This window comes from Venustampulla echinocandica (genome assembly GCF_003357145.1).
Source record: "Venustampulla echinocandica strain BP 5553 chromosome Unknown scaffold_1, whole genome shotgun sequence".
Classification (NCBI taxonomy): domain Eukaryota; kingdom Fungi; phylum Ascomycota; class Leotiomycetes; order Helotiales; family Pleuroascaceae; genus Venustampulla; species Venustampulla echinocandica.
The window spans coordinates 2,091,151-2,111,355 of NW_022474206.1; the positions used below are offsets into that span (position 1 = coordinate 2,091,151).

The 20,205-nt window shown below is 49.5% G+C and overlaps 8 protein-coding genes across 8 annotated transcripts; 3 read left to right on the top strand and 5 right to left on the bottom strand.

Moving 5' to 3' along the window:
• Positions 1-442: 442 nt before the first annotated feature.
• Positions 443-721, bottom strand: BP5553_03219 (uncharacterized protein; the record flags this gene model as incomplete). The annotated part of the gene is made up of 1 exon (XM_032011842.1): positions 443-721. One exon carries the CDS (start codon positions 719-721, stop codon positions 443-445), a length of 279 nt encoding a protein of 92 aa, XP_031871535.1.
• A 1,715-nt stretch (positions 722-2,436) lies between these two features.
• On the top strand, positions 2,437-4,236 carry BP5553_03220 (putative Lactose permease; the record flags this gene model as incomplete). Its single annotated transcript, XM_032011843.1, has 4 exons — positions 2,437-2,612; positions 2,674-2,903; positions 2,962-3,108; positions 3,161-4,236. The coding sequence occupies 4 exons, from the start codon at positions 2,437-2,439 to the stop codon at positions 4,234-4,236; spliced, it is 1,629 nt and encodes a 542-aa protein (XP_031871536.1).
• A 2,241-nt stretch (positions 4,237-6,477) lies between these two features.
• Positions 6,478-7,044, bottom strand: BP5553_03221 (uncharacterized protein; the record flags this gene model as incomplete). The annotated part of the gene is made up of 1 exon (XM_032011844.1): positions 6,478-7,044. The coding sequence occupies one exon, from the start codon at positions 7,042-7,044 to the stop codon at positions 6,478-6,480; it is 567 nt and encodes a 188-aa protein (XP_031871537.1).
• Positions 7,045-9,073: 2,029 nt separating this feature from the next.
• BP5553_03222 (Uncharacterized protein) lies at positions 9,074-10,774 on the top strand (the record flags this gene model as incomplete). The annotated part of the gene is made up of 3 exons (XM_032011845.1): positions 9,074-9,355; positions 9,405-9,669; positions 9,717-10,774. 3 exons carry the CDS (start codon positions 9,074-9,076, stop codon positions 10,772-10,774), a joined length of 1,605 nt encoding a protein of 534 aa, XP_031871538.1.
• Positions 10,775-12,861: 2,087 nt separating this feature from the next.
• Positions 12,862-13,689, top strand: BP5553_03223 (uncharacterized protein; the record flags this gene model as incomplete). The annotated part of the gene is made up of 2 exons (XM_032011846.1): positions 12,862-13,372; positions 13,460-13,689. The coding sequence occupies 2 exons, from the start codon at positions 12,862-12,864 to the stop codon at positions 13,687-13,689; spliced, it is 741 nt and encodes a 246-aa protein (XP_031871539.1).
• A 511-nt stretch (positions 13,690-14,200) lies between these two features.
• On the bottom strand, positions 14,201-15,153 carry BP5553_03224 (uncharacterized protein; the record flags this gene model as incomplete). Its single annotated transcript, XM_032011847.1, has 4 exons — positions 14,201-14,360; positions 14,547-14,834; positions 14,957-15,050; positions 15,129-15,153. 4 exons carry the CDS (start codon positions 15,151-15,153, stop codon positions 14,201-14,203), a joined length of 567 nt encoding a protein of 188 aa, XP_031871540.1.
• A 1,678-nt stretch (positions 15,154-16,831) lies between these two features.
• BP5553_03225 (Uncharacterized protein) lies at positions 16,832-17,912 on the bottom strand (the record flags this gene model as incomplete). The annotated part of the gene is made up of 3 exons (XM_032011848.1): positions 16,832-17,469; positions 17,545-17,657; positions 17,755-17,912. The coding sequence occupies 3 exons, from the start codon at positions 17,910-17,912 to the stop codon at positions 16,832-16,834; spliced, it is 909 nt and encodes a 302-aa protein (XP_031871541.1).
• Positions 17,913-18,272: 360 nt separating this feature from the next.
• Positions 18,273-20,036, bottom strand: BP5553_03226 (putative Glucose-6-phosphate isomerase; the record flags this gene model as incomplete). The annotated part of the gene is made up of 3 exons (XM_032011849.1): positions 18,273-18,915; positions 18,962-19,495; positions 19,546-20,036. The coding sequence occupies 3 exons, from the start codon at positions 20,034-20,036 to the stop codon at positions 18,273-18,275; spliced, it is 1,668 nt and encodes a 555-aa protein (XP_031871542.1).
• Positions 20,037-20,205: the final 169 nt, after the last annotated feature.

Below are 20,205 nucleotides of genomic sequence, written 5' to 3' on the forward strand. Positions count from 1 at the left end.
ATGAACTGAACTGTGCAGGTTCGCACGCATTCGCAGCCCGTTCCTAAATCCAACCCCTGTTGCATGGCCATAGCCGCTATGCGCGGGAGCAGCCTGGGCAGCTCATACGCATAGTAATCTACTCTGTACGAAGTACAGTACTCTGTACAGAGCAGAGGAGGAGGTTCTCCAGTCGCCAATCTCCAGAGATGATTCTTATTATGGTTGCCGGTGGGTGGACGGTTCCGAAGAGTCGCGGCTGTTCCGCTGTGCTACGTTCATGTATGTACATGAACTGTACCGACTGGATTGATTTTGCCTTTTGCCTTTCACTTCACCCGCGTGCCTGCAAATCTTTTAATCTGGCCGATCAAGGAGCCATGGCAGCAATAACAGACCGCAATAACAGCAACACGTTGGCCAGATTGCCAAACCATACCATACCAAACCAAACCAAACTGAACTAAACCAACAAAAGGGCGCCCTTCATGGTCTGGTCTCCTGATGCCCCAAACTTCAGACCAGCCCAGCGGCGATGTGCGACTCGCCCCTCTGAGCGCTGGATGGGCGAAGTAACCGCACATCTCGTGCCGATATCCCGCTGCACGGGCCGACTCGATGTTTCTATTTTCTCTTTTGCTGTCGCTCGTGAGCGTCGAAGCCGTTTGGAAGGTCGAAGGAAGCCGGTTTGAGGCTCGCGACTGGCGACTGGAGGGTACGCCGCGGCAGGGCGTCCGGGCATCACGTGGAGGAGCAGGGCAAAACACGTTGGATCGGGCTGGTGGCGTCGCTGGCGCTGGGTTTGCCGTGGCTTTAATTGTCCTTCGGTGTCTTTTGGGGGCTCTTTTGGTGCGGCTCGGGACCGCAAAGGGCTAAGTCCCTTCTAGCTCCCTTCGCTGCACGCCAGGAACCGCCTGAAGCTTGCCTCGGTCAGGGTTGGGGAAGGGAAGGGGTCCCCTAGCCTGCTAGACTGTGCTAGTTAGTACCCGACGACCCTATTTACTATGTACTATGTACTATTTACTTACCTATTATTATTATTATGCCCCGAATTATCCCTAACCCCCCCCTATTATCCCCCCCTGGCAACGCCATCTCCGTTGATGCTCTGCACTCTCTCTGCACTCTATGATCTCTATCATACAATATTCACCCGCATTTCTGCTTCCCCAAGGCCCCAGGGCCCCCCCTCCCCACACCACGGAGTCCATTACGTGCACTACTCTCGGGTGGGAACTGCGACGAACATCTCATCTCCAAACTCCAAACTCTAGACTCCATGTTTTCCACTCCACTACTCCTCCACTCCACTCCACCCCACCCCACCTCCCCCTTCCCCATACCCCATACGAAGTGCTTTGTACACTACGGAGTGCTCCCAGCTGTGGCCGGTGGGAACTTGGCCACACCGAGCCTTACTGAGCCCAGTTAGTTGGCACTTAGCTGTCCCCCAACGGCGGGTATCACCATCGCCATCACCATCACCTGCAATCTATTCTGTTCTACTATTCGGCTTCAGCCTTCGGGACCCTGCTCCTAGCCTCCTAGTCCCTCGCATCGGGCTCGCCTGTTTGACGATCTCGGATTTCGCAGGCATGTGCCTCGATACTCCCTCGATGCTCCCTCGATGCTCCCTACGAGGACAGCCCTCGGGCTTGCCTGATTCTAGGATCCGCGCCGCATGTTGGAGCTCGATCGCCCAGTCGTAGGTACGAAAGTACATACTGGCGAACTTACGAAGCAATTATAATGCAGATTCCTTTGGGCCGTATGTCTGGCCTATCACCCAGCCGCTCGCCGCGGCCAAGTCCCGTTGCCTTTCAGCCTGTATACCCCGCGTCCCCGTTTTGCAAGCCAGCCGACGAGGAATCTCCTTACCCTCCTTAGCCTCCCTGTCCACACTCGACAGAACCGTGTTTGGATAAACTTTCACGATCGTGGCGCTGGGTCCATGGCGGCATCAGATTGAGAACGCCCAATCTACGCGTTTGAGCTAGACGAGGCCCGCCAGGCGCTAACGGTATTTCCAACGCACTTGGCATCGGCGGCGCCATTGGCCCTCCCGATACACACGAATCTCTCCCCCAGCAGTGCTCTCCCTCGTTCAGTTTGAATACAGAGGTGGTCCCAAAAGACGCCATCCGTTTATAGACAGACGATGAGCGTTGCGGTCCGGAACCCTTTCAGGGTATCGACGTGCAGGAGGCCATGCATTTTGCTCCGGCGCAAGGTTGTCGTGTGGCGAACCTCGCTCCAGCTCTGTGGAGTAGCTAGGGCCTGACGTTTAATTTTCTATACTTCCTACCAGAGCGTTAATATCCCTTCCATGTACTTAAGTGCCCGCATTCCTCCTGCTGTCAGTTATATAATCCTGGAGCCATCCATTCTTTCCTCTTCAGAAGAGCCCATCAGCAACATCTCGACAATCTTGGTTCTCCGTCAACAAGACTCGGCAACATGGTACACATCGGAGTAGTCGATCCCGCAAAGGGCAAAAAGGAGGCCGCGGGGATTGCCCAGGCAGAGGCCCCCGAGTTCGAGAAGGTCCAATGGTGGTCCAACCCGGGCCTGCGAAAGCTGTACTTCTATTGTGCTGTTCTTTGCATTGCGTCCGCAACCACAGGTTATGATGGGTAAGACCGATCAAGTCACAATTCATGCTCCCTTCCGCAGTGATCGCTAACAATGGCTTAGTATGATGTTGAATACCTCGCAAAACCTCGACCAATGGCAAGAATACTTCAACCACCCCACAGGCAGCACCTTGGGCCTGATGAATGCCATTTACCAAATTGGCTCCCTGTGCAGTTTCCCCCTGGTGCCTTACATGGCAGATTGGTGGGGACGTAAGATCCCCATTGTTGTGGGCGGTCTCCTCATGATTCTCGGTGCTCTCCTTGGCACATTCTGCAATGGCTACGGAAGTAAGTAACAAATGGAATTTACTGCCTGGGTATTTGTCGCCAGCTAACCCTCCTTCAGTGTATGTCGCTGGTCGGTTCGTCCTCGGTTTCGGCAACTCTTTGTCCCAGCTGTCTTCTCCCGTCCTCCTTACCGAGATCGCCCATCCCCAGCACAGAGGCCGTGTCACCACTCTTTACAATTGCCTGTGGAACTTGGGTGCACTTTGTAAGCATGGAAACATCTATAGAAATGCGGTCGGGAACTAATTGTGGTGCAGTCGTTGCCTGGATTGCCTGGGCTACCGCAGCTATCAACGGTGAATGGTCATGGAGATCTTTGACGCTTTTCCAAGCCATTCCTGCGTTCGTCCAGATCAGCTTCATCTACTGGGTCCCAGAATCCCCCAGATGGCACATCTCGAAGGATCGTCCCGAGGAGGCGTTGCAAACTCTCGCCAAGTACCATGCTAATGGCGACATCCACAACGCTACCGTCCAATTTGAGTACAAGGAGATCAAGGAGACTCTGAGACTTGAGTTCGAGTACAGAAAGACTAGCAACTACGTCGATTTCCTCAAGACCAAGGGTAACCGATACCGTCTCTCCCTCCTTATCTCCCTCGGTATCATTTCGCAATACTCTGGCAGTGCTATTTTCTCCAATTACATGAATCTTATCTACAACAGCATGGGTATCACCGAACAGAACAAAAAGATCCCTCTCAACGGTGGCCAGACTTTGCTCTCCCTGATCGTTTCCGTTACTGCTTCCACGCTCGTTGACAAGGTCGGACGACGACCTCTCTTCCTGACTGCGACCACCGGCATGGTTCTGATGTTCTTGGCCTGGACTATTACCGCCTCCCAATTCGAGAAGCAGAACCCTGACCCAGAGCACCCCGTCAGCATGGCCGCCGGTTACCCACAGATCGTCTTCGTCTGGCTTTTCAGCGTATTCTATGCTATTGCATGGTCTGGTCTCCTTGTCGCCTACTCCCTCGAGATTCTCCCATACAAGCTCCGTGCCAAGGGTCTCATGATCATGAACTTGACTGTTCAAGCCACTTTGGTCCTCGGAAACTACACCAACCCAATTGCCTGGGACAACCTTCCCCATCACTACGACCTGTCTCTCATGTACACCGTCTTCATCTTTATCGAGCTCCTCTTCGTTTACTTCTTCTACGTTGAGACCCGCGGTCCCACTCTCGAGGAACTCGCCAAGATCTTCGACGGCGACGATGCGGCAGTTGGCGAGGTCAACATGCACGAGGTTGAGAAGGAGCTCCACGGTGATGATGGTGCTGGTAGCGACGAGAAGCGAGTCGTCCAGACCAGCGAGAAAGCCGCATAGGTCTTATTTTCTAAAGTTTTAGCGCCATACAGGTGACTGGCTAGAATGAGTTTTCTGGTTTTGGGCAAGGACGAGGTTGTTGTTCAGGCATGGCGTGTTCCTAACAGCTTTTTGCCTGACTTCATTTAACTTTTCCGCCCATTATCCACCGGCATCCATTTTAAATAGCATCATAACATAATATAATCCTCCCTCTGCGTGCATTTATTGCCGTATATACATTCTGTTCCACGTCCGTTCTTCTCTATACGTTGTCTTCGATCTGTTATTTCGACTATTAGCTAATCATCACCTCCATGGCTTTACCCGCACCTTTTGACGTTGCGACTGTTGATTTGACACTCTACAGATGAACCAATTAACACAATAACCAAAGAGGCCAGTTAACCACCCCAGCACACCACGCCTCAAACATGCGTCAATTTCGATCCCTTCTGCCAATACACCTTCAAATACCCCATTAGGGCCGAGTGGCCCCCCTACCAATGCCGCGTCGCCAACATGTACAACGCGAAAGAAAACTCTCTCAAATAAAAAGCTCACTGCAGCACCACCTTCCCAAACAGCCACGATCAGCCCTGGGGCCCCATGCCGTGCGGTCGGATATAAATCCGGATTTCACTCTCGTCTACCTAGGTATCGGTTGCGGGTGTGCTGCAGAACATACCGTACGTCGCTAGTCCGTAGTTGGAATTTTATGGGCACAAGGGTATGCACGTGAGGTCATCGATGTCGGCGAAAAGGATGTTCGGGAGACGAGTAGGATTGGACGGGCAGGATGTAGGATCGTATTGGGAGGTACGCCATGGTTCAATTGATGGGTATACCACGTTTCTTTCGTGCAGGTTTTGCGATGGTGGCGTGCGTGCGTAAGTCTTAGTCAGGTCTGGGTAATTTTTCGGATTCGATAATGAATTGGGATTCTATTCTGGGGAAGAGTACGGTGTCAGGTGGGATGATGGGATTGGGGTGGGATTGGAATGAAAATGACAGGCTAGGGGTTTTGCACGAAAAGAGGGACGGTTTAAGTAACCTCTTTTGCATTTGTATTCTATCTGGAGCCAGTTTAAACTCGGCAGCCGACGATACCTTATATCACACATATACCTACCGGTGTATAGGTTATGGCATAGCTGGAGCTGCTAGGACACGGGAAAGCCTGCATCCGCCCTTGCTAGCAGTATCAACACTAGATCTGCTACAACCCTCCTCAGTTAGCCTGCAGCATGCGTGGTATTTAAATGAATTTTGGTAAATGTAACAACTAGCTTACGTTTATCTACGGGTAAAGAATGTTAGGGGGAACTAAAATGAGTCAGTGACAGGTATAACGAAAGTTGTTATAACCAACATATAATAGCGTAGTGGGCCGGTCACTCGAAGTGTACCTCGCAAGTGCTACTAGCATTATCTTTCGAACATAGAGGTGGAAAGCTAGGTTTAATTACAAATTTAGCTTTATCGCTGGAAAACCCTAGTTGTATCCAGATCAACTAGCTTTTAGAGGATACTCAACCCCTTATATATAACAGGCCTTTTCTAGCCGCTTGACATCAGCATCCAGAGATTTTGCGCTCAAAATATTATACAAGTATAGCAAAATGCATCAGGAGGTTAAACCGGATAGAGAGCATCTTTTGAGTTGGTGGGTTTTAAAATCGTAGTTGAGATCATAGATGGCGTATATGCTGATATCACAAAACCAGAGTGATTGTATGATGTATTTCTCTTGCTATCATGATGGAATGAGAGGGGAAGCAGGTGGATATATCCTATAGGGTTACCTTGTAGATTAAATAGGGGTTGAGAAAACAGCAATTCTTGAGTCGTGGACCTTTCTTTCTCGAAGCGTGTCCGTCTGTAGAAACCCTGCGAGTCACGCTCAGCATAAAGTTGAGATGATTTGGGTACGATAAGCCGTAGGAAGCGAGAACAGCCATAACGAAGGGTGGAATTCTTCGATCTTCCCACAGTAGGGGCCTTAACCCTGTAGGCATACTAGTCACGCTATTATGTGCCTTCTACTGCTGTAGCTTAACGAGTTGAGTCTGAATCATGTTTAAGCCGAACAAGGTTTCCTGCATAGAAATTGCTACTGTAGACAAGGGGTGGTAGGAACAAAGTGTTAAGTGGCACAAGGTTTACGGCTGATGTGATTATTTATGTTATTCTCCTACCTAGGGGGTTGCATGTTTATCAATATCCAATCTGAATGATGCAATGAAATTCTGGCTTCGCAACTCACTTCTGCTCCACAACTTCAGCTTCTACGCTAGCTGGCTTGACAGGCACAGCAAGCTGCGTCCACTCAGGCTCATCATCGTTCATGAAACGAACGTAATAGTCTATGACCGGAAATTTCTTACTGTCGAAGCAGGTATAATACTTGCCTAAGTCATTGTTATCCCTCACTACATCAAACCCTACCATAAAAACTCCCAAATTCGAGAATGTTTTAAGAGTTCCGGCGAGCCGTTCAATAAACAATCTTTGTTCTAATTTAAGGATCGGTGGCTCCTCGGTTGCGCTCCGGAAGATCATATTGACGACGACATTCCTGGAGACGTTCTTGTAGGGTACCAGGACATCGAATAGGCTGCAATCTAGCAGACAACTTGATGGGTTTAACATTGCTGAGATGACAGAGTGGGGTTGATTGCGTCGGAAGTCAATTGTAATTTCAAGGTTCGTACTGCCATTAAGGGCATAATGCGAAAGCAATTGAGGTTGGACGGTGACTGGGGGTGTTGGCGTCTTATCCGCCTCACCACCGGGAATTTCGTCGATGTTGCTGGTTGTGTTTTCCATTGTATGGAACAGGGCAATACCCTCGTGGGGTCCTTGGACTTGGTGTGCAGTGAGTTTGTCAGTGCCTAAGAAGATCGGGAGAGGGCTGATGTTTGGTTTGGTGCGAATTAAAGTTTAAATACTAACGAGAACCAGCCTGTTGTAGATTTGAACAGCCAGGTGTTACGCTACAAGCGCACGCAAAGGATTGATTGGTGGGGGGGGCCAAAGAAAAAAGAGCCCTGTAATCACCACGCTCAAACAATGATATAGTTCGAGCACAAAGGATCTTTTGTCATATTGGTTGGATACATGATTTTGAAATCGCATCCACACAAATCTGTACAGGAATTTAGCTAAATAAGCTCGGAGGGAAAGGAAGCGAGTTCAACTTTCGAAGATGAACCAATCTAATATACATGTATATCAAGTTCACAGTTGAGAAATTGGTATCTGAGTGCCTATTGCATTTTGACCTGTGCACGAGCTGAACATTCTAGAAGGCATGATGGGTTTCCATATCTTCCTATTCCATAAATGAAGTAAGTAGGAATGGATCATTCTTTCATCACTGGCCAAATCACCGCAGTTTCTTGTCTTCGGCTTTGGTTGATGCCTGATTTATCACGTTGTGGAGTCGGAGGTACATATCCACAAGCATGAAAGCGGCTGGGTTTAGAATTAGCATCCTGAAGAAATGAATCAAGGAATTGAGCTATGAGGCTGAGGAAATTTACGAACATAGTGCTAAATAAGGACCATAAAGCGTCGTCAAAGTCACCTTCTGTGACAAGGGCACTGGCCAGTACGAATACTCAACCATGCACGTGAGGGTAGTGAGGAATACCACGAGGGAATATGGAAATAAAACCAATGGAACTTTTGGCGAGTCTATTATAAATCAGCATAATAGTGTATATCCTGGATCCAGTGTCTACTTCGGTACAAAGCTCCCAGACCCCAGATCACCACGGGGGCTTGGAATAGAATCTCGGACCACAGGAAGAGCTTGAAGAACGGCGGGCTTTCGACGAAAAATTGGTCATGGTAATTATTGATATAGTAGTTCTTGAGGCCTATCATGAACTCGGGGACGATAGTAGGTGGATAGAGTGGTTGAAGGTCCATTACTAGTCACGTGGATCCATTAGCAAAACGATTCTCTTGGATGACGAGTCACGGATATTGTTTCACTGCCACTTGAGATGCAAAGACCGGAGTTATTGTATCGGTACAGAGAGGTATTTAGGAGATAGGAAGCTTACTAAACATTATAGGAATAGAGATAGAGAAATGAACGAAGTAAGCTAGGTCACGCTTCCGGGACAGGAGTGAAATAGTCATGACGGCGGTTGGCAATAACCATCAAACCAAAGAACAAGCTAAGGTCACAAACAAGACTCGTTCTGATAGTGGGCTGGGTAGTGGATGAGACGTGGTGATGGGAGATGACAGGAACTGAACATGAAGCTGGGGGCAGTTGGTTCAGGGGGAAGTTGGTCCGAGTATTTTTGTTTCGCTAAAATCCGCTTACGGAGAGATTGAAGATTAGATTTCCTGTCGGGGGCTGTGCTTATCTTATTCATATCGACATCTCGTTTGTTACGCCCAAGATACAGTACCTCTGTACATCCTCCGTACTACAGAGCACGAAGTACTACGTACAACTCTCTTCTATTGCAGTACCATAATAGACACTCTGGAGTAATGGCGTGTTTATACCTTGGCTCCGGTGCTAATTCCTCTAAGAGATGCAGCAAAAGCAAATAGATGCCTAAAACCACCAATTGGGTGAATCCCTGGGCTGGCTAGGCCTGCGCTATTCCGGTGCCACCGCTCTGGTCGCTCAAATCGGGCCATCTAATTGGGTAGTTGAAAGAGGATTATGCCACTTGGCTGAGGAGATGGAGAGCCCTGCTTGGCTATCTTGAAGGCTTAAGTATGCGAGCCATCCCGGAAATCCGGGGCCGTGGAGCTGGGCCGCTGAAGATATCTCTTGTCAGCAATTGCCGGCCATCCATTCATTATTGAGCTGATGCTAAGTGAGGAGATGGATTCGCAGAGAGAGCGCAAACCGTTCCCGACTATGATCGATGAGAGGGCTGTTGAGCATCCCGACAAAGTGTTCGCCATCATCCCTCGTACCGAGACCATTCATGATGGATACCGAGACTTTACATATGGCGAACTCTCCAAGGCCGTCAACTTGATGTCTTGGTGGATTGATCGAGAACTTGGGAAATCAACCAGTTTTGAAACAATTGCTTATATGGGAATACCCGATATTCGATATGCATTTCTCTTTGCCGCAGCTCTAAAAACACGTCGGCGGGTATATTTGCACTTGATTTTTCACATATATGCGTCTAATTCCGAACCAGATTCTTCTACCTTTGAGTCATAACTCAAGACAAGCCCATTTAGTCCTGCTTGAGGCCACAGATTGCCGGGTCGTAATTGCTTCCAAGGAGCTGCTTCCCAAATGGAATGAGCTTCGTCCTGAGATCGACGGCTTCAAAATTCTTATGATACCTGATCTCCAATATTTTCTTTCCGATGAAACTACTGAGAACTATGCCTTTTCCCTAACGTGGGACGAGGTGAAAGACGATCCGATTGTAATCACTCATACGTCTGGAACAACCGGTAAGGGGGAAGTCTAACGCCGTTATATCCTAAGCTGATCGCGATAGGGCTACCCAAACCGGTCACGTATACAAACTACATGCTCACCGTTTTCAACACGGGAGATGGCCCACGGATCTGGGGAGACATCAAATTGATCGTCCCGATGCCGCCCTCCTGGATGCTCGGGTTTAATTTCCAAGTCATTTCCCCACTTGACTTCGGCACAATTCCCATCTTGCTCCCACGCGACGCTCCACACCCCATGACAGCAGAGTACATGGACAAAATACACACATCTGTTCAAGCAGACGGGGGTCTCTATATCCCCTACCTGCTTGAAGAACTCGCCCGGAACCCAATATATCTCGAAAATATGCGCAATCTAAAATTCATTAGTTTCGGCGGAGCTCCTCTGTCTCGCGAAACTGGGGACGTCTTCACAAAATTTACTCGCGTCCAACCGGCGATGGGATCCACCGAAGTAGGTTCGTACGGCCTAAAGGTTGCTGACCAAGAAGATTGGATGTACTATAACTTCGACCCCGCCACTGGATTCCAATTCATCCCTTTCCAAGATGATCTTTGCGAGAGCGTTATCGTGAGGCATGAATATCCCGAGTTGGCCAAGACACAAATGGTCTTCCATGTATTCCCAGAATTGAAGGTATTCCACACGCAGGATGTTTGGAAGGAGCATCCAACCAAGAAGGGCCTGTGGTTGTATTGCGGGCGGACTGATGATTTTGTCAAATTGAACACACTGACGAAATTTAACGCGTCACACGTGGAGGGATTGTTAATGAAGGATCCGAGAATTTCCGGTGCTATTATGGGTGGTGATGAAAGGGACATGCCGTTTCTGCTGCTCGAGCTTGCCGACAAAGGAGCGGTGCCACCCGATATAGTTGTGGATCTGTGGCCAGTGATCGAGAAGGCCAATGAAGATCTCGCGATCGAGATTCGATTGAAACAGAATATGGTGCTGATTGCTACAGCCGAAAAACCATTGCAGCGGATATTCAAGGGGACCATAAACCGAAGGGCGGCGCTCGAGGGTTATACCACTGAGATCGAGGAGTTGTACAGGCGACGTTCAGGTCCATGTGAAGTTGAGGCTGTATAAGATTATATATAACGAGGAGAATTATTCTGCGGCAGATCATTGGATATTAAATGCTAATATCGTCCTCAACGCTAGCATCCATTGGAAATTGCACATTCAATCGCTGCCATTAGGGCAAGTCCCACACCGGACAACGGTGCCATGAATGAACTCGGATTGTTTTTACAAGTGGTTTTCTACCTTCTGTTTCCAAGCCTCAAACCGCTTAAGCTGTCAGGGAAATAGGCCTTTTATCTCCCAACTATTGGATGGTTAGTGATTTGCACTGTACCCTGCAAGTCCCTGTCCCGGGTTTCCATAGCCAGCGGGAACGATTATATCCAATCAGATACTCTCTTCATTCTCACAAGAGGCAGTTCGCCCGTCCAACTTTTATTCTCTTTCTTTATTTCCCCAAGAAACTCCGACACATTTTCCTGGGCTTTCTCTTTATCCCATCTCTTCTCTGATCCCCCCGAGTTAAAACCAGGCAGCTTACACATCTCACGTGTATCCCAGATGATTAGCTCTCTCAATCCCGAAAATCCCCATAATGCCTCCTTCCAGGGACGCTCCATACCCAGCCTGTACTGTAGGGCTCCGGATGCAGCTACAGCCTGGTCACTCTGCAGGTTTTTAGTCACTGCCAACCTCTTTATCTTCCCAACGTCGCTCCCTCCGTACTGTATATGCCGTATTAAATACTCATCGCTCAAGAAGACCACATCCCTCTCAAAATCAATCCATATCCTCTTTTCTCCTAACCCATAACGTTCCCACCTATCACAAAACACATTTTTAGATCCTCCGAAATGTTTTCCGGCGAATGCAAGAGTGTATCTCTTCAAGGCTACCTGCCTACTCTCCCTACAAACTTCCAACAAAGCTGGCGCACGAGGGAGTTCTGACCTATCTTTGTAAAGCCGTTTCCGCACGTGGTAGTCAAATTCGATATCGCTCACAGTTTGAGGAGTTGGTAGGATATTGTATGTAAATGACACGGAGAGAATAGCTAGCTGATTACGGCGGAGGTTGCTTTTGCATTTTAGGTGGATGTGTAAATGTATGACACGAGGCATGAGTGCCAAATTCCATATATGGATGCGGATTTCTGGGGGTAAGAGTGGGAAGAAGCGGAATTCAGAGGATTGGGTATCTGTTTGGGGGCATAACTGTTGGATTTGTGGACAATGTAGTCGGGCCATCCGTCGGCGAGTTTGCTGCCTTGGCCATGTACTTGTAGATGGAGGAGCGTATGATATTGTCTTGTTGCAAGCGCGGGGATGCCGGGGAGGGACTCGACAAAGGCCTGACGGAACATGATCACTTGCTCCTTGGGCTGATGTCGCCGACAGAGGATTCATTGTTGCGGAGCAGAGTAGTGGTACATAGCACTGTATTTGAAAAGGAATGGCGGGGAAAAAGGGAGATATCAGGTAGATATCAGGTAGATATTAGGGGAAAAGAGAGCGGATTCGAGTCATAACAGAACCACGTGATAAATCATGTGACTAACCAATCCCCGATTACCAGTTGCACCAAATCACTATGTACTATAGGTACGTCTCCTGCAATCGGAGAATGATTGACGCTACTAAGACCTAGGATCTAGGGATATACCATACCTGGATGCCCACGGGTACAGAATTGGGTTACTAGACAACATAGCTGGCGTATTATCAGACTCCTTTCCCCGTTGGCCTACGAAGTAATACCGAGCAAGACTCGCAACTAGGGGAAGTTCTAGGGAAGAAACGAAGCCATCGTATAGAGGATTTCCGCCCGAATCCCACAATAGCTTCTCTCAAAGGCAAAAATATGAACGACCGTTCTATAACTCATCTATGATTCTACAGACATCTGAAGGCTGTGCCGCTACTGGCAAGCCAATCCATGGCGGGCATTCGGGCATCCGCGAACCCTGCCTGCAGCAACATTTATTGCTGACCGCCGGGAACGATCAATATTGTACCGAGTACAAAAAAGTTCTAGGAAGGAAACCCGAAGGACAGTAGGCACGGACAACGGTGAAACGTCCCACAAATACTTATCTTCCACCGACTCTCCCACAATATTTCTCTCATCATACAACGTACTTCCACCTCGCAATGGCACCCCTCCCCCGCATAGCATGCTTCCACGGGGGCGGCTCCTCAAGCGCCATCTTTGCCGTGCAAGCCGCGCAGCTAGAGCGCGAAATACACCAGGAATTCGAGCTCGTCTTCTTCGATGGGCCGTTCCTGAGCGGTCCCGGTCCCGGGGTCCTGCCCGCTTTCGATTCCGAGTTATACCAACCGTATCGCACCTGGTTTAAGCGGGACGAGAAGGTGGAGGGGTGGGCTGATATTGCACCGGATGGAAGTGGGTTTGATGGGAAGATTGGAGGGAAAGATGGCGTGGAGAGAGTTTGGGAGTTGATGAAGAAGGCTGGCGGGAAGGGGAAAGGCGAGTGGGTTGCTGCTATGGGGTTTAGTCAAGGAACGAGGGTTGTGGGGGGTTTATTACTGGATCAGCAAAGGAGGAGGGAGAAGGGGCTGCTAAAGGATGATGATATTGTTTTGAAGTTTGGGATATTGTGTATGGGGAGTTTTGCCCCTATGATATCCGCGGTTTCTCGTGGTAAGCTTGCTTCCGTTCTCATCTGTTTCCTACTACAGTATCAGGATAAGCGGGGAGCCAGTTGCATAGCTAATCATACCTACCTAGATGCCGACAAGCTCGACCTCATCAGAATCCCGACGCTACATCTTCACGGGACAAAAGATGACAATTACGTCAATGGAAAGAAGCAGCTGGCGACCTACTACGATCCGCAGACGGCGAAAGGGCTAGAGATTGAGTATCATCATGCGATGCCGTGGAATAGGGATGATTTGCTGGGTTTCGCGAAGCTTATTCGGCAGATGTGGAAGGGTGTGCAGGAGAGTGGGATTTGACCGTGCTTGTTTTGAGAATTAGGGGGACTCATGGGAGCAAGTTGCATCGGTTTGGATAGAGGCTATCAATTCAGTTATGAGTGGATTGCTTTAGCATTTTGCCTGGTTGTTTTACGCTGCAGAGATAGAGCGGTTTGGAATAGACTTGATTCCCCGACCTGGGCTTAGCCATGGTATATGGCACCGCTTCCTCTATAACTAGAGAGACGAACATAATCTGCACTTTCTCAAGAGATGTAATTGCTGGACGGTATTGGAAGGATAAGGTTGACCAAGCCAGTGGGGAGGGGGACTTCCGCATTATATGGCACGAAGTGAAAACAAAATGCAAAATAATAGTTCCGCTTTAAGTACGTACAAATTGTGATTAAAGACGCGAAGGTGTATATCTAGGCAAGCAGTACAGTAATCAGACTAATTATGTTATTCAATGACGCATCGACGGCAAGCAATCGTAACGCCAAAACCACATGCTTCCGCCTGAAGCACATCCATCGGGAAAGATGTAGAATTAAGCATGTTGATGCACCTCCACGCTGCCGCTCTTATGCCACGTAGCGAGCATCACGCCGCATTGTCCGCAGTGGTGGTCGACGTCCTTGAAACTGTCTATGACGTAAGGCACCCAGCAGAGGCACCAAGTGAAACAGCAGAGTCCAAGGGCCCATGCACTATAGTAAACGAGCGATTAGCAAGATTCTTAGCCAAAGTATAGATATTCAGACAGTGGTGTGTAGGCGGCTTAGGCCGAAACTAGTAGGTAGCCGGATGATTAAGGATACGAGGACCCTGTGACTGTGGAGAAGTACAACACGGCGAAGGATTGCGGTAGAAACCAAGGAAGCCCAAAAACGTACTGCGTATAGTTTCCTGTGACATGTGTGACCCGGGTCATAGCCCTCTGCCCACATGCTGGGCAGTCAGCTGGTGCCGGACCTCTCCCTAAACTCGCTAATGGCGTCGCATTCTGGAATGTCCTCTGGCCAGCTGGGCCTGGCACTGCCTGTGGGTGTCCACCCTGATTATAGACTGGTTGTGGTTGTTGACCCGGAGCTGTCTCTTGTAAGGGGATTGCGGCATGTGCTTGTTGAGGCTGTTGCACGGGGTGCGTGGGTTGCACGGGCTGTTGATGGTATTGTTGTTGGCTGGAGAGGGGAAGGTTTGTGTTAGCTGTGGCTTATAGTTGACGATTCAAAGTCAGTCGACTTAGCAACATCCCCCGAATGGAAGACCCAGTAGCTACGGCATGGTGATGGGGGAAACTCACGGTTGGGGGGAGGCTGGCTGTTGATAGGGATTTGGCGCAGAGGCTTGGGGGACATGCTGTGGTTGCGCTTGAGGAGCAGAGTAATCCGGAACTGCTGGAGAGAAAATTGGTCAGTACTACATCAAATCATATGGGTTGAAGAGTTGAAAAGGGCGGGAGGGAACGAGCGTACGCTTTTGATCCCAGGTAGCGGCCATTGTGAATGTCTGTCTTATCTAGAGGAACGAGAAAGATAGTTTGGTGATCTGTGAAGGTGATCTGTGAAGCTCTGGTGTGAGGCTCTGATGCGAAGCTGGGGGAACGTGGAAAGTAAGTCGCGAATGGAGGTTGGATGGGATGGGGCGCTACCGCTCAGCCCAGTCGATGGCTCTGCTATTAAAGAGGGATGAATTGCCTAGCTTCAGCCCCAAAGGGAGCCTAGGGGCCATGATCTACGCACCGTAACACTATGTCGTGGTGGTGATATTAAAGGGGGCTGACAAGCAATTGGCGTGGATCCTCAGCCGCAGCTCTCGATTGGGGAGAAGCGGAGCCAATTTCAACTGTCAATGGGGACGCGGCGTAAAGTTGCCCGAGCGGGTTCTATTCTTATCTTCGAGATCCTGGTCGGGAGTCGAGAGTCGAGTGTTGATTCTCAAGGGAGACAGAGAGAGAGGGAAGATGCCTTTCGAACACACATTTATCTACCGGAATGGCCACATATCAATCATTACCAACATCATTTCAACAGCTACCTAGGTATTCACTCACCAAAATCGGAGTCTCAGACAGGGGGAAAAGCAAGCAGTTCATGAACATACTTCGTAGATCTCGGGTGCCCTCTCCTCGTGCAAAGTCGATTTTCAGCTCCCACCCGCGCTTCACCTAATTAGAAGCGCCCAGAAGTGGTCCCTGTGGATGGATGGCTACACAATTCACCCAGCCCCGACGTGCCACATTGGCGGCGGTGCTCCCTGCTCCAGACCAGAGCAGTGCGCCTCTGTTGACAGCATCGAATAACGGCGGAGGCGACTTATATTATTCGACAGAAAATACGAAGCCTAAACAGCTCACGCATATCATGATGGCATGAGAACCTCATCGAAACAAGCGACTACGGGGACAACAGGCAGCTTGCACTCTGACCACGCTGCGGCCACTGACCCCCTGGGTACCTAGTACTCCGTAGGTACTATTTGAACAGGACCCATGGGGTTTGTCCAACCAGTGAGATTGAGGCTTAAGCCACGCGAAAAGCCGAAGCCGAAAGAAATTTGATTCGAAATGTTCGAGTATTTTGGTTGGTGGATGCACGCCGATGTACTTTGTAGAAAAGTATAATATAAGGTAGATATACTCGGTAGCTACGCGCAGTATTCCGTACGTCAGCATCATGATCAAAAGTGTGAATGCCCGCGAAGTCTCCAAGTCGGCACTCCAGTTACAAGGCCAGACCACTCACACCGTCAGACCGAGGAGTACATCGTAAGTACCTCGTTGAATGAAAGCGCGATAGAGAACGCCTTATTGGCCGATCAAAAGGATAAGGAACAGATGTGGTACACGATCGCTGTACCATGGCAACCCTCCCGCTATCTCTCCGTCTATAACCTATTTATCACATCGAGAATGACCAGAGGGGAAACTGCAAAAATGAGGGTATTATGCATTATGTTCTGGCGAGTCCATTTCCTTTCCAACTCTCTTAATATGGCCTGGGATCACTCTACTCCTCGGCCAACTACTATCGTACACTAGGTACTTCGTACACAGCTCTGATCAAACCGCTTTCACTTCCAATATAGTCCCCCTTTAGACTCCCTCACCCGGGGGATATGCCCTTCGATATCGCCCCGGCGATCGCTGTCCATTTCACACATGCTGCTATTTTGCAGCTCAGTCCCGCTTCCCTATCCCCCACCCATTCCCAACACCATAACCTAACGGAGTCGCACCACCAAGTCCTTTCCCCCTGTCACGAATTCGTTTCGGTAACACAACCCCCCAAAACCAAACCGTCACAATACTTGCCCCAGCACCCGCCGAAACTAGGCAATAAAACGCGGTGCTAACATAGAAATGTCCTCCCATACCAGCCCACTGCACTTTCCCGTTTTCTCGCGGGAGCTGAGGAGTAGGGAACCATCGAACCGACAACTTCAAGGGAAGGGGGTCACCTATTACAAGTTTTTTCGTGAGGGCTGCAGGGCCGACCGTGTGTGACAGCGGAGAGGTGGAGTATGCTGCACCAGAGTCGATGACGCCTGAGTCACGGCGTTGGAGGTGATCCTTGGGAGTTGAATGGAGGAGGATATTGAGGTGGGTTGAGATATGGAGGTGAGACAGCTGGAGTGTTCCTGCGAGCGCGAAGATAAGAGGGACGTATTCGGTCTTGGAGGGAGGTTGGTCTTTGTATTGGAGTGTTCGGGGAGGTCGGGAGGGGATGCGGCAGGAAAGGGGGGCGTCATTATGGATATAGAATTCGAGGAGGTGAAAGAAGGGATCTGTTATCATGGGGATGGTACAGTTGAGTTCTGCGGACAGCAAATTGTTAGCAGACCTTCTCCAAGTTATCCTGCAAGGAACGAGGGAGGAATTGAGAGACAGACCTTCTTCGACCCCATATCGCAGTTCCAGCGGCTTCCCGGTCTCATTGCACACGGGGAAGGGGATATACTGTAGTTCGCCCGAAGACTCCTCAGAGATGTGTTCCCCTGTATCGCTACCTCAGGCCCCGTTAGCATATTCCACCTTCAATCGCCATTGCCTATCGAACCATACGTCGATAGTTAGTCTTCTCCTCAAAAGATACAACTCACATGCTCCGATTCAAACAACTAACTGGAATCTGCGCCTCATAATGATAACTCGGCAGCGGGATTTGGGAATCCTCAGCCTGGACTCCGCCTATTCCTGATCCTGCCAGAGCACCCAGCAACACAGATCCCAGAAATCGCTTCGACCATCCGCGCGCCATAGTGCTCGCCTTCTCATCCACCAAGATATTACCGGCGTATCATATGTATACCTATGGGCATATCCATATTTGCGCGTGGGTAGGACGTGAGTGGAAGTTGACAGCTAACACGTCCTGGAGCTACAAGATCGGCACTGGGTTCAAGTGCCAATTTTACCGAGAGCAACACGTGATATGGGGAAAAAGGGGGTAGTGGGGGGAGAAGTTGCTACGATGATGTGCATTCATATTCGTATTGATTTCATTTCTTCTACATCAGCATCAAGCATTGGTCAAATTAAGATACACTTATGTCCTTTTGACAAGCTCTCATCCATATCACCATTTTGCAATTTCAATTTCCTGTCTCCAGTGAGGCCTCTAAATTTTACTCCCGCCAGTGAGACCTGCCTTCTGCTTAAATGCGGCAATCAGCCCACCAGTACTAGAATCATGATCCTTGGGCACGCCCGGCTCATCGAGCTCAGCGAGAATCTTCTTGGCGAGGCTCTTCCCAAGCTCGACGCCCCACTGGTCAAAGGAGTTGATGTCCCAAAGAGCGCCCTCGGTAAAAGTAAGATGCTCATAGTACACAATGAGCGCGCCAAGGGTACCTGGTGTAATCTTTTGGGCAAGAATGGAAGTTGTCGGGCGATTGCCCAAGAAGGTCTTGTGTTTAATCAAGGCGTCAGGGGTCTTCTCGGCCTTCAGTTGCTCCTCACCCTTCCCGACCATGAGGGCTTCGGCCTGGGCGAAGTAATTTGACGCAAGCATCTTCTGGTGTTTGTTGTTGTCAACTGGGTTGTGTGATTCAGCGGCAAGAATGAAATCCGTTGGGATTAACTTCGTGCCCTGATGGAGGAGTTGATAGAAGGAGTGCTGCGCGTTGGTTGCTGGCTCGCCGAACAGGACCGGGCCGGTTGTATACTTGACCATCTGGTTGTCACGAGAGACGGACTTGCCGTTTGACTCCATGGAGAGCTGTTGGAGATAGGCGGGGAAGCGGTGAAGATATTGATCAAATCTGCGATGGTTAGTATATGATATATCTTTGGACAAGAAAGGCTTACGGCGAGACTAAATGTGTCTGGGCTCCGAAGAAATCAGAGTACCAAACACTTAGGAGACCACCAATAACTGGAATGTTCTTTTCTAGAGGAGTTTCCCGGAAATGCTTGTCCATAGCATACGCTCCGGATAAGAATTGGTGGAAGTTCTCATATCCGATATGGATTGCCACACTAAGCCCAATAGCTGACCAAACACTGTACCTTCCTCCAACCCAGCTTTCAAACCCGAACATGTTCTTAGCGTCAATACCGAACTTTGTGACTTCGGCTTCGTTAGTAGAAAGAGCAACAAAGTGCTTGGCAATGTCGCCCTTGCCGCCAGTCTTCTCCAGGAACCAATCCTTTGCAGAGTGAGCATTTGTCGTAGTCTCTGCAGTGGTGAAAGTCTTGGAGGCAATCAAGAAGAGGGTTGTCTCTGGGTCAGAGTCACGAAGAGCTTCCGCGATATGGGTGCCGTCGATATTGGAGACGAAGTGGAGGGTCTGCTTGCGATCTCCATAATGCTTGAGAGCTTCCGTAACCATAACGGGGCCACTATACTAAAATCAGGACAACTTCATGACACCCATAGGGGCAGGACCTACAGATCACTACCGCCAATACCGATATTGATAATAGTGGTCAATGGCTTTCCGGTATAGCCCTTCCACTCCCCACTTCGGATGGCATCACTGAACTCCTTCATATGCTGCAGCTCCTTGTTGACGCCCGGCATAACATCCTCTCCATCCACCTTAATAGGCTCGTTGCCGACATTCCGCAGTGCCACATGCAAAACGGCTCTATCCTCGGTGGAATTGATCTTCTCGCCTTTAAACATGCGATCGCGGAGCTCCTCTAGGTTTGCTTCTCTAGCGACCTGCACCAATATCTTGACCGTCTCCTCAGTGATGAGATTCTTGGAGAAGTCGAAGAGGATCTCGGATTTATCGGACGTATTATCAAATTTGAAGGAAAACTTCTCGAAGCGGGAGGAGTCCCTCTTGAATTCATCCTTAAGGACGAATGATCGACCCACAGTGTCATGGTGGTGTTGGAGTGTGGCCCATGAGGGCAGCTTGTCGGCTTGGACCATGATGTCGTTCAGGGTAACTATAGCGCTCGTTTCTAACGCAAGGTCCCCGTCAGCTTAACCACGTATATTCGTCGCTCGATTCAAAAATCCCATGAATGCATTTGAGGTTGATCGAAGGAGCGGTGGGGGAAAAAGCTCTCAACCCCACCTCTGCCTCCCATCATTGCAT